The 16,700-nt window shown below is 46.1% G+C and overlaps 2 protein-coding genes across 2 annotated transcripts; one reads left to right on the top strand and one right to left on the bottom strand.

Moving 5' to 3' along the window:
* The first annotated feature begins 1,220 nt into the window (after positions 1 to 1,220).
* On the top strand, positions 1,221 to 9,820 carry pm20d1.2 (peptidase M20 domain containing 1, tandem duplicate 2). The gene is made up of 13 exons (XM_061847225.1): positions 1,221 to 1,579; positions 1,672 to 1,758; positions 4,697 to 4,932; positions 7,798 to 7,884; positions 7,963 to 8,096; positions 8,182 to 8,301; positions 8,370 to 8,445; positions 8,529 to 8,590; positions 8,672 to 8,750; positions 8,829 to 8,900; positions 8,967 to 9,132; positions 9,203 to 9,302; positions 9,374 to 9,820. The coding sequence occupies exons 1-13, from the start codon at positions 1,375 to 1,377 to the stop codon at positions 9,501 to 9,503; spliced, it is 1,554 nt and encodes a 517-aa protein (XP_061703209.1). The 5' UTR covers positions 1,221 to 1,374; the 3' UTR covers positions 9,504 to 9,820.
* Positions 9,821 to 10,869: 1,049 nt separating this feature from the next.
* LOC133515061 (acidic mammalian chitinase-like) lies at positions 10,870 to 16,369 on the bottom strand. The gene is made up of 11 exons (XM_061847309.1): positions 16,114 to 16,369; positions 16,007 to 16,036; positions 15,731 to 15,935; positions 14,113 to 14,169; positions 13,854 to 14,019; positions 13,652 to 13,776; positions 13,469 to 13,592; positions 13,202 to 13,384; positions 11,939 to 12,055; positions 11,438 to 11,570; positions 10,870 to 11,368 (listed from the first exon to the last, which is right to left on the bottom strand). Exons 1-11 carry the CDS (start codon positions 16,136 to 16,138, stop codon positions 11,055 to 11,057), a joined length of 1,479 nt encoding a protein of 492 aa, XP_061703293.1. The 5' UTR covers positions 16,139 to 16,369; the 3' UTR covers positions 10,870 to 11,054.
* Between the last annotated feature and the right edge of the window lie 331 nt (positions 16,370 to 16,700).

The raw sequence follows: 16,700 nt of genomic DNA, 5'->3' as shown, positions 1-16,700 counted from the left end.
TCTGTTCACTGAGGAATAAATGATCAATCTGACGTTGTTTTATGATTTAAAAAAAAAAAACGTTGTCGCATTTTAATTCATAACCGACATGCCCTGGATGGATTGATACGGATTCAAGAAGTAAAGTCAGAGTTAACAGGGATCAAGCTTGTACTTTTTAAAGTCGGAGAATTTCATTTGGCCTCCAGTAAATGTGCAATGAATGTTATGTTCCGTTGGATCCAAATTCAAATATTTCAGACGTTTTGTTATTCTTTTCTATTTTGGACATCTTATTCATTCTTTCGACAAAACCCAGAGCATCATCTTTTTTTTTTTTTTGCCCCCTTCGGGATCAGCAATGTGACATCCTTTTTTCCACGCCAGCCCATCATCATCATCATCATCATCATGCTCATCCATCATCATCATCATCATCTCCTGCATCCTCCTCTCCCTCTTTCATGTCTTCCCTCGGCGCATCTTCAAACCTTCTCTTTGGTCTTCGCTCATCCTCATCATCTTTCTGCCAATACGGCAGACTCGCCGCTTGTACTCCCTTTTTCTCTTCTTGATGTGTCCAAACCGTGAAAGCCAATGAATCGCATTTTCATAATAATAAATGAAATAAAGGCAAAAACACAAGCAGACAGACAAAGGAAAGACATATGTGTATATATATATCAACAATTATTTATCCATCCAAAATAATGTTTGATTTTTAGACATTTTGATTCGTAGATGTGAAACATTCTCCACAAAAAAAATAAAGGTTAAGAATAGAAGACAATGATCCTCTTTTGATTCATTAAAAGTGATTATTTACAGGACTTTGTTATTATATTTTAATTTACCATTTTGTTTTCCACAGTACATGGTTCTCTCATTTCTTCCTGAGTGTAAAATAAACGAGTCCCAGTCTTGGGTTCAATTTTGTCTTCGCTTATCCTCACAAGGGTCGCGGGAGTGCTTGCAGCCAATCCCAGCTACGATCGGGCAGGAGCCGGGCACGCCCACAACCGGTTCCCAGCCAATCGCAGGGCACACGGAAACAGTGAAATCTAAAAAAAAAAAATGCATTGTGGGGTGTTGCGTATTATTTTTTTTTTTTTTTTAACTCTCTGTAATGGAACAAACCATGCCTTACCTGAATGGAAATAGTGTTCCGACATTTTTAATTCCTTCCCATTTTGGTTCCGTGTTGGCGGTGTCTTCCGGGTACGTCATTGTTTGACGCATGCGCGTCGGCGTCAGGATGTCGCCCGCTTCACGCTGCGGCGGACTTGATTTTGTTTATTGTTATCATTTCCAACGCATTGGGAGCAACGCGCCCCCAAAAACAAAAAACCATACAAAAAGAAGTGAAATCCAGGAGTTCCACCGCTGCCCCCCTCGATGAACCCGATCATGATCAAGTTTTTGAAGATCCTAACGGCCACCGGCTTCGTTGCCATTCTCGTCTTGTTCACGATAGCGTCGATCAGGACTTTATCCCTGGACGTCAACGCTGGACTTCAACTCGCACGCTGGGAAACGCCGAGTGCGATTTCGCTCGATCTCGACCACCGGAAGCGAGAGGACCTGCTAACTCGCTTTAAGGGTTCGGCCGCCGGCACCATTTTGAAACAAGCCGGAGGAGAAAATGCGCCCCAACTGAGTTTGTTGGCAACTTTTTCCTCTTTTTCTTTTCAGAGGCCATCGTCATCCCCACCGTTTCTTTCTCGCCCACGGAGAGCAACACTACTGCGCTGCTTCAATTCAACTCGTTTCTCCAAAGGGGTAATTGTAATTGTAATTATTATTATTGTTATTATTATTTCGTTCACCACCACAAACCTGTCACGGTGCAGCTTCTTGGCTACCCGAGTTTTACCCAAGTTTTTGGGAGACAACGCACCAATTTTGTCTGTCGCAGAAGCTCTCCAGACAAAAAAAAAAAAAACTTTATGAAAAGGGTTACCTGTTACCAGAATAATTGGACTCAAGTAAAAGTAAAAAGTACTTCAGCGGTCAGCGAAACTTAACCCCTATTCGAGTACCGAGTAACTTCAATTGGAGCGTGAACAGCAAATATTCAGCCATCCGTTTTCTTAGCTGCTTATCCTCACAAGGGTCGCAGGGAGCCTATCCCAGCTGTCAACGGGCAGGAGGAGGGCGGGGTACACCCTGAACTGGTCGCCGGCCATTCGCAGGGCACATAGAGACAGACAACAGCCGGACTCCCGATCCCACCGACGGGGCAATTTCCAGTGTCCAATTAATGTTGCAAGTTTTTGGGATGTGCGAGAAAAGCCACACAGGCTCGTCTGGGATTGACCCCGGGACCTCAGAACTGTGAGGCCGATGCTTTACCGGCTGAGCCACCGTGCCGCTGTGAACAGCAAATAAGCTAATTAAAATGTGAAAACTCAGATGAATTATTTAAGACAGAGAAAAATTCAGCTCGCAGAAGCGCTGTTATGCTAGCTTGTCGTCACATGTTAAACAGAACAATACTGCAGGTCAAAGGTCACATTGTGTAAAACAGGAAAAAGGCTGCAGTGGATATAGAAAATGTACACACCCCTGCTCAAATAGCAGGTTTTTGTGTTGGGAAAATTATTTTTGTATCTTTTTGAGAGAGAAGGTCAAATTAACACGTGTGAAAGACCTGGATTGGACGTTGAACCGTCGCAAAAGGGATGTTCCGTTTTAACGGTTCTTTAACAAATTTTAAATCAAATTGATGAAAATAAAAACTGCTTGCAAAGGATGAAGTCCCTCTTCAAACTGGGAAGTGATCACATGGACACTCGTGGCCAATAAGATTCCATACATACCCGCCACCATTTCAATTTTGAAGTGGAGAGAAAAAAAAAAAAAAAAATCTGAAAAACAGAAAATTATTTGCTTTAGCCACTGAAATGAATGAAGAAGCTGTTTGCGCACCAGACTTATCGAGAAAGTGTGTGTCAGAAAGAGAGGAATATAAATGGAATTGTTTTGTGATGTTTGCAGTCAAAACAATTGCAAATTACCACGTTAAAAAGCACACTTGCGTGTTAAAAGTCGCAATCTGCAATGGCGTAGCTGTCACGAGCGTTTTGATTGACTTGATTTGACGAAAACGCTTTGTGCGCCCACGTCACTTTTTTGTGTCGTCGCCGTAAGTTGGAGCAACGGTGCCGAACGTGAAAGTCCAAATTCGTCCGTCTCGCAGTTCTGAGGACCTGGGTTCAAATCCCACGTTGCCTGTGTGGAGTTTGGATGTTCTCTGTAAATTTGTACGTTTCGTGCGCTTCTGCGCCCACCTGTGCTCGTTTACTGATAAATGTACTTCATTTGTAACGCATTGTGTTGCGCAGGTTTATCGTTTAACCCTTTTCTCGTCGGTGCCATCTAATACCTCACATTCAACATGGTCGGCACGGGAGGCCCATCTTTTGGAACTGGGTCGAGTCACGTTGCTTATCTGTCACCACTGACCTGGGAAAAAAAAAAAAAGACTGGATAGCGCATACACATTTTTAGTGGTGTGTTCTTTGGTTGAAGACGGTTGGCCGCCATCTTGGTACTCCCAAAACATGTGGAGGACACGGCTTACACGTTGGATTATAGTGGGGTTTTTCCTCAAAATTTGCCATTTAGAATTCAAACTGGTCGTGTGAGATTGACATTTTTTCAGTTCTGGTAACATGAAAGCTTTTTCATTGGACTTGGTGAGCCAAAAAAGGCAAAGTGCAAAGGAAAGACATAGAACACCATGACTACCAAGAAATCTTGCATATTAGCCAGGGCCAGACTTCTGTGACATGTTCACTTTTCCCGAAATACGCTATGAACCACTATCATCATAACATAGCAAAAACCGAAGCATTTTTTTTTTTTTGGTCATAAAAACATCAAATCTGTTTGATATATTTTTGGAAATAAGGACCGGTAATGAGCAAATATACGCTAAACGCATTGTTCATTTGTTGTCTCTGCGACGTCCTTTTTCAGACAGAAAATTTCAACTTGTTTCCTCGCATTTGAAAATCAAATTCAATTTGCAGGGTTTTGTATTATGAAATTCTTTAAAAAAAAAAAAAGTTCAGAGGAAATGTGTTTTCTTGCTTATCCCCTGATGAAGTTTGGCAAAATATTGACATTGCTTTTTCGTGAAAAAAGCGTCGGCCTGTAAAGGTGAGGCAGAGAGTGAACAGTCAACAGCAACCGTGAACAAAACTTTGTTCAAGTGAATTAAGCTCATCAGAACATAAAAACAAACTTTAACAGTGTCAAAGTAAATCTTTCTAACCTACCTGTGGAATGTTTTCACACAGCCACGAAACTGGCGATTAATTTATACGTCGGGGTGCTTGTTTTGGGAGTATCGAGGTGGCGGGTGGCAACTTCAGTTCTGGTGGCCAATGAGCCATCCAGTCTTTTTTGTTTTAGATCAGTATCTGTGACCCGCAAATTCGTCAGCCCTGTTCTCTGCCTGCATTGCACCACAGAGCCGGTCCATTTTATCGACAGTCCACGGTACCGTTATTTGCTATTCCACATAAAACATGTCGCAGGACAGATACGACCCACGGGACTTGAATTTGACACTTGCGCCGTGAATACATGAACAAACATGACCCATCCAAATTCTTTGTCCTTCTGAAAATAGATACTAAAAGCATGTTTTTTTTTTTGTTTTTTTTTTAATAATCCCCATTGTCTTTGTTCTTTTCTCTCCCCTTGTCAGCCTTTCCGACAATTTTTACGTCAAGCTTGGTGCGGCACGAAGTGGTGGCCAACTACAGCCACCTGTTTCGGGTGGCAGGGTCGCAGCCCGACCTGGCGCCGTACCTGCTGTTGGCTCACACCGACGTGGTGCCGGCCGCGGAGTCGGACGGCTGGGAGGCTCCGCCTTTTTCTGCCCGGGAGATCGACGGCTTCATCTACGGTCGGGGGACAATCGATGACAAAAGCTCTTTAATGGTGAGCGATTCCGTTTAGGAGGTGACAGAATGTTCGGAAACAACACGGGTCGGAACTCTTCTGGGTGGCGGAAGGTGACTTGAACTGAAACGATGACAAAAACCTAAGTTTGGAGTTGAGCCTCCAGGTAGACATGAGAAGATTGCGGTATTTTTCCATTTCCTACCCCCCACTCCAAAAAGTGATCATCAAATTTCATCTCGCTTAAAGGTTTGTTGAGAGGTGATCGCCGTCAGAATGTTCACCTTTTGCCACCTGAAAGAAGTTCTGATGTCGTGGAACGGTGGGCCACTGGTTAGAGCGTCCCGCTCACAGTTCTGAGGGCCGGGGTTCAAATCGCCGTAGCGTCATTATTTCTGCATCAAATATCTTCTCGGGAGTTAAGCTACTTTTGTGTTCAAGTCGCGTTCCCACAGCAGTAGTAAAAGTAACCGCGACGTCACGTTTACGTACCGTATTTCAAGTCTGCCGTCGACGTCAGGACCGGCCGTGAAATGTGCGCAGCAGAACGTAAAAAAACATGCAGACAATTTGGAAAAGTCGTGAACATTCGGGCACTTCCCATGGCCTCAACTACAACTTAAAAGTTCAAAAAGTCAGCCCTCAACAACCTGCAAAAAAAAAAAAGAAAAATATTTCTTAAGTCATCCTTTGCATATTTGAAAATAGGCTTGGACATTTCATTTGATATATTAATGTTCTTTGATTGGCAGCCCCGTGCGCTAATCTTATGTATCGCAGTTTTTCAGAATTGAATCTAATCGAGTCAAACTGCATCGAATCGTTCCACCTGTAAAGTTAGCGTTTTTTTGTTTTTTTTTTAAATCCAATCGCTACTCGAGATATGCATCGAATTGACCCCTCCGTACAGGGCGCTTAACCACGCCTCCCGAAGTGACGTCACGCCACGTGCGCTGACGTAAGACAAACAATTCGTAAAAATGGCAAATACAATACAATACACTCTTAACTGAGAGACGCCATGCTTCTGATTTCATTCAATCATTCACACGTAGCAATGTTATGCTAGCGGAGAACGTCCCATTCATTTATACGAGACGTGTATTAAAAATCAAATATAGGGCATATCTTCGTGCAAACACAGTCTGGTTAAGCTTCGGCCGCGAGCCGCCAAGAAAGCGACACGTTTGTGCAGTCGGATCATCGCTAAATATCGCTCAACAAAGAATAAGTGTGTCAATCGTTCACACGCAGCAGTGTTATGCTAGCGAAGAACGTCTCATTCATTTATACGAGACGTGTATTGAAAATCAAATTTAGGGCATACCTTGGTGCAAACATATGCGTTCCGGTTGATATTAGATGGATTTAGTTGATGATGCGGTCTTCCACAAAGTTAGATCCATCGAAGGCATTTTTCGGACCGGGTCTTCGGTTTTGGAAAGGCTACGAATGGAACTCCACCAACTCGCCTTTCGGGATACCCGTCGTCACGATTACAAAGTCCGTGACTACACCTCTTAACCATATCGATTTGTTAAAGAACCCAAATACGCGATAAAATGCCAACCAAACCTATACTGGACCATGCAATGTTGTCTGAGAAAATGGCGGGAGCGAAAAAGGGGCGTGGTTTATGCAGATCTCTGGCCTCTGATTGGTCAGTGACGCGGATTGCGCAATATCCACGGAGGGGTCAATTGGTCTCACACCGGAAATGAGAAATCTTAGATAATAAATGGTGATTTGAGTTATTAAAAGTCACCCTCCGTTGTTCATTTGCAGGTTCCAAATGCTCAGAAGGTCGTGGTTGGTCTTTTCCTGCTGGAATTTGAGACAAACAGCCTTCTCATTAATATCCGATATGTAAATAAGATTTGCTGAGATTAGATTGCCGTTATTTTTTTTTCATCTAAACACGGAAAAGCTTTGCTCTGATTGGTCCTTGGTGATATGACGGAGTGGCATGCAGTAAGGGTTACAGTAGTGCAACAGCGTAAGAAATGCAACTCATGTTTGCTTTTTTTCATTCATTTCCCCTTCCATACCGCTCATCCTCACTGGGGTAGCATTGGTGCTTGGAGCCAATCCCAGCTGACTCTGGGCGAAAGGTACACCCTTAACTGGTCGCAGGCTACATATAAATAATTGCCCTCGCATTTTCACCTTGGGGCAATTGAGAGTTTTTGGGAGGTGGGAGGAAGCTAGAGAACCTGGAGAAAACCCACACAGACACGGGGAGAACACGCAAACTCCACAGAGGCGAAGCTGCATTCGAACTCGCATCCTCAGAACTGTGAACCAAAAGTGCTAACCAGTTCTCCACCTGCCGCCTACTACGGGAACATTATGTGCAAAATATATGATAAGAAAAGATTATAATCATGACGACAAAATCCTTTTCGTATTTTGTTCACTGGCAATTAAAAAAAAAAAAAAAAAAAAGAGCTCTCGTGACGTCGCATTTCTCTGGTTGTCCACTAGATGGCACACTGTACTTTCAAAAACAAAGTCAAAGCCACTTTGCGGATATAGTTTCCCAATCATTTTGAATATTGTCACTTGTAGCGCTTAAAATTACAGGGAGAGCACGTTTGTTTGGCTAGCATGAGCGTAAATATGTATTTTCCCAATTAGGAGTGGAAGTGTGAGGCTAAAGGGCCGCTTCAGTTTCTAGCTAATAAATCACATCTCGAGTCATCTGCAGGCTTCTCTTGCACAAATTGTCAATCATTTATTGAGATGTACCCGAATGCGAGTGATCGTTGTGTGATATTTGTTTGAGGCTCTGAAGTGGACCAGAACAATTTTAGAAGTGGGGAAATCCTTTTTTTTTTTTCAAGCATCTTGGGCAGGAGCTGCTTTGTTTTCAAATAATAATGATGATGCTAAATAATCTTTCAGGGTATTCTTCAGGCCCTGGAATACTTACTGAGCAAAGGCTACGTCCCACGTCGAGGATTTTACATTGGTCTCGGCCACGACGAAGAGGTGACCTTCCCCTCCGTCAGCGGAATTCCAAGTCGATGCGGTTTACGGTGTTCTCATCGAGTCGTGGTCTTTTTCGAGGTCGGCGGTTACCGGGGAGCCGCCAACATCGTACGGCTGCTGAAAGAGCGCGACGTGCGACTGGCGTTTGTCCTGGACGAGGGCCTCGCCGTGCTCGACGGCGTCATCAGCGGTCTGGACGGACCCGCCGCTTTGTAAGTACGTAAGGTCAACGTGAAAGGCGCTTTTATTTTGCGTGAATGTATTTTTACTGTATGTTTATTTTATTTTTTGGGACAGAATCGGTGTAAGTGAGAAGGGCCAGGCCACCGTCAAGCTGAGCGTGGCCACCCTTCCCGGCCACTCTTCGATGCCTTCCAAGGAGAGCAGCGTTGGGATCTTAGCTGCGGCTGTCAAAAGGTTCTTCCTTTTTTTTTTTTTTTTTTAAATCGAATACATTTTTATAAAGAACGTTATCCATCGCTCAGACTCGAGGACAACCCGATGCCCCTGTTATTCGGCCGTGGACCCGAACGTGAAACGTTTGAACACCTGGCTCACAAGGTACCTTGAAAATCTGCGACTTTGTTCACTTTTATATGGATGAAAGCTTTTTTTTAATTAGATTTTTATTTCTGTGATTATAGTTTGGGCTTCCTTTGAAGTTCATCCTGTCAAATTTGTGGCTGTTTTCTCCGCTTGTTGGCAGGTAATTCCGTCCTCCTGTGTGTCATTTTGGGAAGTTTTTAAGTTTTTTTTTTGCAATCAGACCGCATCTGCTCTGGCGCAGGTTGCTTGAACAAAAACCGGACTCGAATGCCTTCGTCAGGACGACTACTGCGGTCACAATTTTTAACGCGGGCGTGAAGGTACCGTCGGTAGAAAAATCATCTCCGATCCTTTCGCGTGATTGTCAAAACTTCTTTTCTTTGTTTTTTTTTTTGCAGTTCAATGTTATTCCTTCCCTCGCTGAAGCGTACGTGAATCTCCGAATCCACACGGCACAAACATTACAAGAGGTATTTGGGTCGAATTTGTTCTGACGGGCGTTTACCAGCGACTAAATGTCGAAATGGTTTTTGTAGGTCCTGGACCTCATCCAGTCTACGATTGGGGACCAGCGCGTCAAGATGGAGCTCGTTGAGGGCTTCGATCCTTTACCCGTGAGCGCGTCTGATGACAAATCGTTCGGCTTCCAGATCATCAAGAAAACGGTGTTGGACATGTTTCCGACTGTCGCCGTGGCGCCAGGTAGGTGCCGCATCCGAAACGAGGCGTCCCCGCATTGTTCGAGTGCCGTTTTCACGGTTTGCACGCGCAGGTATTTGCGTTGGGAACACAGACAGTCGCCACTTCAAAGATTTGACCCGAGACATTTACCGATTCGCCCCTTTGTGGTTCAAACCGGGCGACGCAAAGAGGTGAGAAGACCCGACAGGAACGTAGCAAAGCCGTTGATGATGGCTGAAACGTTTTCCTCGCCGCTCCTCAGGTTTCATGGCATCAATGAGAGGATTTCCAGAAAGAACTACGAGGAGCTCGTCGTGTTCTACTTCAGACTGATCCAAAACTGTGACATTGGGAAACTACCAGAGCCTCACAACTCCCTCCATGAACTCTAAACAAGTGGAGCCAAACAACCAAATGGGTACTGCGGCCTTTCACCGGAAACCAAATCACGCGCGTGTGCTTCGTCGTCGTCGTCGTCGTTGTTGCAACGTTAACAAAGTCTCTCAATGAATGAATGAATTACTGTCAAGTCACAACATTGAATTGAGACTGCTGCTCACTTTATGAAGATGCGGTGAAGTCAAAATTGCATTCGTGTTTTGTTTGGTTGAAGCGCATCAGTAAGTTTGGTGCCGCACAGGCCGTTTGGATTTGCCCACGGAAATTTGCAAACTGTGAATGGATGTCAAATTAAAGAACCTGTAAAGTCCTTTCCGTGCCCTCACTTTGGCTGGTTGCCATTTCATTATTCTTAATAACTTGGCTCATTTCTACCAGCGACTAACTTGCGGTCAGCCTTCAAGCTATGCCTGCAACCAGAAAAAACAAAACAGTGCCGTGTCTCAGCCGTCGATATGCGCCCTGCGACTGACTGGCGACCGGTTCAGGGTGTGGTCTGCCTTTCGCCCGAAGCTAGCTGGGATAGGCTCCGGCTCTCCCGCGAGGATAAGTGACTCTGAAAATGGATGAATGGGTGTGGATCGCTGATCATCATTGGGTCACAACTGAGCGGGATAAGCAGCGCCGGGGGACTGGCCGCTCGCAGGGCGGGGAAATATATTTGAAAAGTATGTGGCAATTAATATAGCAATAAGTTATGTAAACTAATCCCAAAAGTGTTCTGGGTGTGTCTTCACATGAATCCTTTCATAATTCTCTAAATATGCAAGAATGACAAGTAGCCTGCTAGCAGAGCTTTGCCACGCCATCTTTGAACACTGATTTAAAGTTTAGATTTTGGTGCCGTTTCTGTCAGTTATATTAAATATTGATCAGTTTACGGGCACGCTACCCTTAGAACGTCAGAGCTCGGAAGCTAAGTGGGTTTGGCCCTGGTTAGTGCTCGGATGGGAACACCACGTGCCGTAAGCTTCTCTCTCCCGGCTAAAATGCATCAGGAAGGGCATCCGGCGTAAAACTGTGCCCCAAAAAAAAAAAAAAAATATGAGCGTTCATCTGACGGGACAACTCAGCCGAAAGGAAAAGAAGAAGATATTGAATATTGATATGAAAGAGTGGCGATTCGGTGGTGGCTGTGGCGCTACGGCAGTGTCTGTAACTTGATTGACCAATTGTCAACCAGTCGTCTGAAGTTAAAAATGAAACCAAGTTGATGAAATGTGGAAGGAATTTGCGATTGCGGATGAGTTGCAGAACCTGATGCGGGTGTGCTTGCGTGTATTATTTACATGGCCCAAAATGGCTGTAGTATTAGTGTGACCATCTGTAAGCGTTAAAGGAAACAAAACCTTCAGGGAATGCAGCAAAAAGTCATTTAATGATTTAAAAAAAAAAAAAAAAATAGCTCCATATTATGATCACGTGATGCAGCACAGGTGGTAGCTCGTCTTTAATGTGTCCGTGAACAGACAAGTTTGGGGTTACGTTTGTGGGCTACATTGAAGCTGCTACGTCCCACTACGGCAAATAAAAAAAGGAAACATTTATTTTGGCCAATCACAGCACTTGCAGCTGATATTGAAAACGAGCGTAGCGGGACATTTCTGGACGAAGGTGCGGCCGCGGAAGCACTGATAAAAAGAGTTGTGGTCGTCGCTTTTCTCGTAGAGGTTGTCCGACTTGTCGGCACAGAAGTCGGCGCCGGGCGCGACGGTCGCTGCGCTCACCGGAGGTTCCGGTGCCGCTGTTGTTTGGGCCGGTGCGGCCGTGGTCCGTGCTGTCTCTGTTGCTATCGGGCCCGAGGTCGGCGTGGTCTCTGGTGGGTTCGCGCTTGACGGCGGTGGCGGCGTTGGATCGTCTAAGATCATTGAAGAGGTTAATTAGCGGCCGTTGACTCGTGGAAGGGATTTTGAGGGGAACCCCTGACCTGAACCCAGAAGAGAGCGCAGGTAACTGATGAGCGGATAGTTTCCCTGTCCGCAGAACTGTCCGGCAAAATCGTCGAGATCCAGAGCCCAGACGAAAGCCCCGCCGAACTTTTCATTTTTCAGGTATTCCGTCTGTGGGACAGCATCGACGAAGCGCATTCGCGTTAAAAAGCTTTTCAGGAAGTTAGGCGACGAGCCGCGGAGCGGATTCTGTGAATTGTGCCAATGAACTTTTTTTTTCTGCCGATTTCGATGCCGCGAGGAGCCGCGGTGGCACGGCGAGGAACCGCACTCAGCCGCCTCTCTGATAATGTCGGCCAAAAGTGAAGATTTTTCAAGCCAAATCGATCAATTGGCTGCTCTTAATAACGTGCGAGGACTCGCACTACTGCCGCTTGGCGTGTCTTGTTTCCAATGGGCTCCATAAATGCAGATAACGTCCTCTTTTGAGACTTTAGTAGACAAAAGTTGAGGCTTCACGAAAGTCGGCCATTTATTACCTTGATCCGAAAGCTCTGCCTGTTATCAAAGCCAACCCACTCGTTGCCCTTAACGCCGTACGGGACCTTCTGGTCCTCGATCCAACCGAGACTTCCTCCTTCAAGGAAAGTGCAAATCTGTTGGGATGAAAGCAAGCAACAATCCGCACTGAGAAGGGGCGTCACGACTGCTTTTGGGGCGGCTCGCACGTTTGTGAGGCACGACGGCAAAGAAGACAAAACGTTCTTGCCGTTTAGAAAAGCGGTAAACGGAAAAATGAAATGAGTTTTTTCACGACCGAGACGCTTTTGTAATGCCGGGCAAACGAAACCCTTTTGGCGATTTCCTTATGCACGTTGTAAAATGTGTTTTTTGATTGGAACGTGAGCCCATGCTGTTGAATTTGAACCCAGTCCAGTCTTTGCCGCTCTGATAGCCGCAACTCTCCTGGGGAAGCTTTCTGCAGGGTTTCATCAGCGATTCATAAACGCTGGTGGCTCATTTCCGTAGAATTTACTGGAATTTTGGCCCGTTCCTACCGAAACTCACTTGTGATGTTGGACGAGGAAGCCCGTCTTTACTCAAATTCACCTCAGAGGGGTTCTGTCGGTTTGAGTTCAGGAGCAAGACAAGTTCATTCTCTCGTCCGTCCGTGTCTTTATGGACCTGAGTCCGGTCGGAAATGTGCGGAAGCGTATTACTGCCACACCAAAAAAAAATAAATAAATAAAAAGATTGTGCTTCACATAATTATGTGAAACTTTTCACGTGACTATGTGAAACGTGACCTATTTTTGGGTTGTAGCAGTAATACGCTTCCGTACAAATGATGTTCCCACAAAGTCAGGAGTAAAAAAAGACTAAAAACAATTCAGTACTGCATACAAAGCAGATTTACTTAAATAGCATAACGTGGATCGATGCGCTTTCAATGATGAAAAAGCATTCAAAATGAAGAGAAACATAAAAGCTCAAAACAAAAACAAAGACCCAAGAACGGTAGAAGACTTTGTGTAACGTTCTCGCGTCGTTTGATTATTAAACTCGTGTCGAAGATCACTTTGGTACTCGCGGTTCACCGGAACAACGCCGGCCAAAAGCGGAAGCCGAAAAATACGCAGGTCGCGCACGCAATTACTTGACAAGTGAAAGTGCGGAGCGGCACGTGGATAATCATGACAGACAAAAAGTATGAATTTTTCTTCACATAAATACTTGAGTTCAAGTCAAAAGTATGCTCAATTTAAACTAGTCAATTTCTCGTACCGAATCCGTTCACTGACCTCGTAGTAGGACCAAAAGCCGGCTTCACGCGTGAAGGTCCCGGCCGAGGCCGGTCCGCCGGCGGGTGCGCCGACGCCGTCGGCTGCCGAAACCGTCCGAAAGGTGCGGCCGTACGTCGCGAAACCGACGTTGAGCTTCCCGGGAGGAGCGCCTTGATCTCGCCAGTATTTCATTGCAAAATCCTTGAAGAAGGCGAGACAGAAACGGGGTCGTCCGGGTCGAAGGCGACGGCTTCCCGAGTCGGAACACGTCAAATGTGCACTCACCACGTTGTAGTAGATGTTGTCCCCTTGATCAAAAGAGCCGCGGAACAGGGGGCTGTTGTGACCGGTGAAGGGGTCCCAAGCGCCGTGGAAGTCGTAGCTCATAATGTTGATGAAGTCGAGAAACCTGCCGGACGCCGCCGTGACCACAGGAGCCAAAACCCGCAAAAGAATCGGGGAACTCACTCTGACACGTTGGCAATCTCGTAACCGTTGTCGACGTTCCCCTTCCCCGCCGCAACCGCCGCTGTGAGAAGCAGACGTGGTCGACCGCTCCGTGCTGATTCCTCCTCAAAGGCGGCCAGTAATTCCTGCGCGGACGTGGAGAGCGCTTTCCAGCAATTCCCCGAGACCGCTCGAGCGGACGTTTGCCGCGCCGACGGCTGACCTGGCAGAGCGTGGTGAACCTTTGTTTGTCCGCCGGCGGGCTCCCTCGCGCTCCGGGGTACTCCCAGTCCAGGTCCAGTCCGTCGAAGCCGTAGCGCCGCAAGAACTTCACGGAAGAGCGAATGAACGTCTGGCGGTTGGCCGGCGTGGAGACCACGGTGGTGAATCTTCAGGAACGGAGACGAGACGCTTGGAATACTTCACGTGGGGTGGCGGGGAAAGATGTGAACCCGAGTGGCTTCTCAATTGGGGAAACTTACTGCGCACTTCCGAAGTTCCAGCCACCAACGGCGAGCAACGTCTTCAAGTTGGTGTTTCTGCGCCACCGCCGCAGGTACGGTGAAGGTGGTTATTGCCAGCAAATGTTGAAGACATGACGTGAATTTTTCACGGCTATTCGTTGGCTCGTCGTCTTTGTTATTTTATTTCCTGTATACTATGTCCAGTACGGTATGTCATCGTAATCTCTCATTTACTGCAGCTTATCGCGTTCGACTGCGCCTTCGGTCCCAGCCTCGGCTCACCTTCCAGGCCCTTTTGTCCCACTAGCGGCGTCGCGCCTGCGCGATTCCCCCGCGTCAGCGTGTCGCGCTGGCGACTTTGTTTTGATTCTCATCGTCTTAAACTAATGTGAACAGGAGCGATTGCAATATCGCATTTTTCCCCATTATTAAGGCTATTTCATTCCCACAGCCGGTAAAGCGTTGGCCTCACAGTTCTGTGGTCCCCGGTTCAATCCCGGACCCGCCTGTGTGGAGTTTGCATGGTCTCCCCGTGCCCGCGTGGGTTTTCTCCGGGTGGGCCACTCCGGTTTCCTCCCACATCCCAAAAAACACGTGACATTAAATGGAGACTCTAAATTGCCCGTAGGTGTGAATGTGAATGCGATTGGTTGTTTGTCTCTATGTGCCCTGCAATTGGCTGGCAACCAGTTGAAGGTGTACCCCGCCTCCTGATAGGCTCCAGCGCTCCCCGCGGCCCTCGTGAGGATAAGCAGCTAAAAACATGGATGGATGGGTTTCTAAAAGAGGAGCAGCACTTTCGCAGAAAGTGTGTCGCTAAACCATCAAATCTAATAAAAGGTTACATAAATATTGAACCGCAGCAGAAGAGGAACGTAAAACAAGCCCACAATCGTGTAAATTTAGTCGCTTCTAAGAGAAGACGACTCATTTTGACTCAGCGGCGCTTCTTTAAATTCTAACAATTATGTGTGTTTTTAATAAATACAGTACGGTTGTGAAGTTAACTAGCTTGTTTTAAGCAGATATACAGGATAATTTTTTTTTAAAAAAATGTAGACCTGTCCCAATTTCGGGGTGCAGGCATTCACTTTCGCGGTGCTTGAGTACTCCCAAAAACGGGCTCAAATCATGTATGATGTGAACGTAGTTATTAAAGCATGTATTTATAATAACTGTCATTTATCATGAAACACGAGCTGGAGCCTCCGTGCTAAAAATTTTCTATAGAAATTTATACAAAGTCTAAAGAATTTGTATGGAATCGTAGAGAAAAAGAAAAAATGTTAAAGAATTTGTCTAGAACAACTTGAGGTGTCCTTCGCATTTATTTTTAATCTGCTAGTGTACACATTCTGTGTACCGAATCTCAATAGAAAAATAGGAAACTTTAAATTAATCAATTTGTTTCCCCCACCGGTTTTAAACACACACACACACACAAAAAAAAGAGAATTTGTGTCTTTTTGACGTCGTTTGGCGATTCCCGATAATCACGGCGTTTTGTTGCGGTTGACACCTCGAGAGACGTACGCGTTGGTTTAACATTCCCCGAATGAATTGTCGCGACGGGAACGGCCCCGACGAAGGATGGAGTGCGCATTTGACAGGCCCGCACGGCGGCGAGAGGTCTTACGTGTTCTTGAGTTGGTTGAAGGATTTATACAGAACGTCGTCGTTCCACTCGTAAGTTGCCAGCTCGTTTGACGGGCCGATGATGGAGAAGGCGTAGATCAGGTGCGTGCACAGGTACGGGTCCACGTTTTCTGGCCTGTATCTTCCAACGCCGGGCCTGTACTGGGACCAGTTGGTAAAGTAGCACACCAGTCTGGTCGAGGACACTGAAAAGAAGGATCGAAAGCTACAGGATTTGGAAAATGGGGAAAAGATTTTGAAAAGGCGGACTGTCTACCAATGTGGAGGCACGTGAAGAGGCACAGCCCTGAAAAAGACGACGACATCAAATTAGGCACGTCGGTCCCTTGGCAACAAGCGAAAACCAAAAACCAAAGAGCTTACCGGCCAAGAGCTTGACGGGAGCCATGTTCCGTGGCCTGCCGCTTCGACCTTCTGGGGAAATGGTTCCAAGCGCCGCTTTCGGGAGCTTTAAAGCATTTTAGCGGCTGGGTGGGTGTGTTTGTTCTCTGTTCTGTTTTTTTTTTTTTTGGTAGGAGGGACAAAAGGCCGCATGAAAGCGAAGCTCGCACCGCTGAGAAATGCAAACCATTAGCGGAGTTCTTTTGATGCTATCTCTTCTTTTCTTGTCAGGACGACGCAAGTGAGGTTATGTAAATGCTCCCTCGGCAGATAAGAAGATCTTGATAAATGTTCCGGTGATGCCTTCGGATCCTCACACGCAATCGGACACTTAACTTGAAAGCAGCGTCTGCCATTTCATATTCTCTTCCGACACGTGGCGGACTCTGGACTTCGCCCCCCCCCCCCCCCCCATCTTTGCCTTCGTTCCACGTTGATTTGAGGATTTTTTTTTTTTTTGGGGGGGGGGTTCAACTTCAGTCTTTCACGCATCAATGAAGTTATGATATTTGCATCAGCTGCTTCATTTTTTTGCCAGACTCCCATTTTATTTGTGAGATTTACAAATT

This window comes from Syngnathoides biaculeatus, chromosome 2 (assembly GCF_019802595.1).
Source record: "Syngnathoides biaculeatus isolate LvHL_M chromosome 2, ASM1980259v1, whole genome shotgun sequence".
In the NCBI taxonomy this organism is placed as follows: Eukaryota; Metazoa; Chordata; class Actinopteri; order Syngnathiformes; family Syngnathidae; genus Syngnathoides; species Syngnathoides biaculeatus.
Note: the sequence above shows the minus strand (reverse complement) of the source record. Positions and strands in the feature narration are given on the sequence as shown.

Coding starts and splice junctions, on each gene's coding strand:
- LOC133515061 (XM_061847309.1), bottom strand. CDS start 16,138: ATGGCTCCCGTCAAGCTCTTGGCCG. Junction 15,936..16,006: donor CTTCACGTGCCTCCACATTG/GTAGACAGTCCG, acceptor CCTTCTTTTCAG/TGTCCTCGACCAGACTGGTG. Junction 13,593..13,651: donor GAGATTGCCAACGTGTCAGA/GTGAGTTCCCCG, acceptor GGCGTCCGGCAG/GTTTCTCGACTTCATCAACA.
- pm20d1.2 (XM_061847225.1), top strand. CDS start 1,375: ATGAACCCGATCATGATCAAGTTTTTGAAGATCCTAACGGCCACCGGC. Junction 8,591..8,671: donor TTTTCTCCGCTTGTTGGCAG/GTAATTCCGTCC, acceptor GCTCTGGCGCAG/GTTGCTTGAACAAAAACCGG. Junction 8,901..8,966: donor CGGCACAAACATTACAAGAG/GTATTTGGGTCG, acceptor TGGTTTTTGTAG/GTCCTGGACCTCATCCAGTC.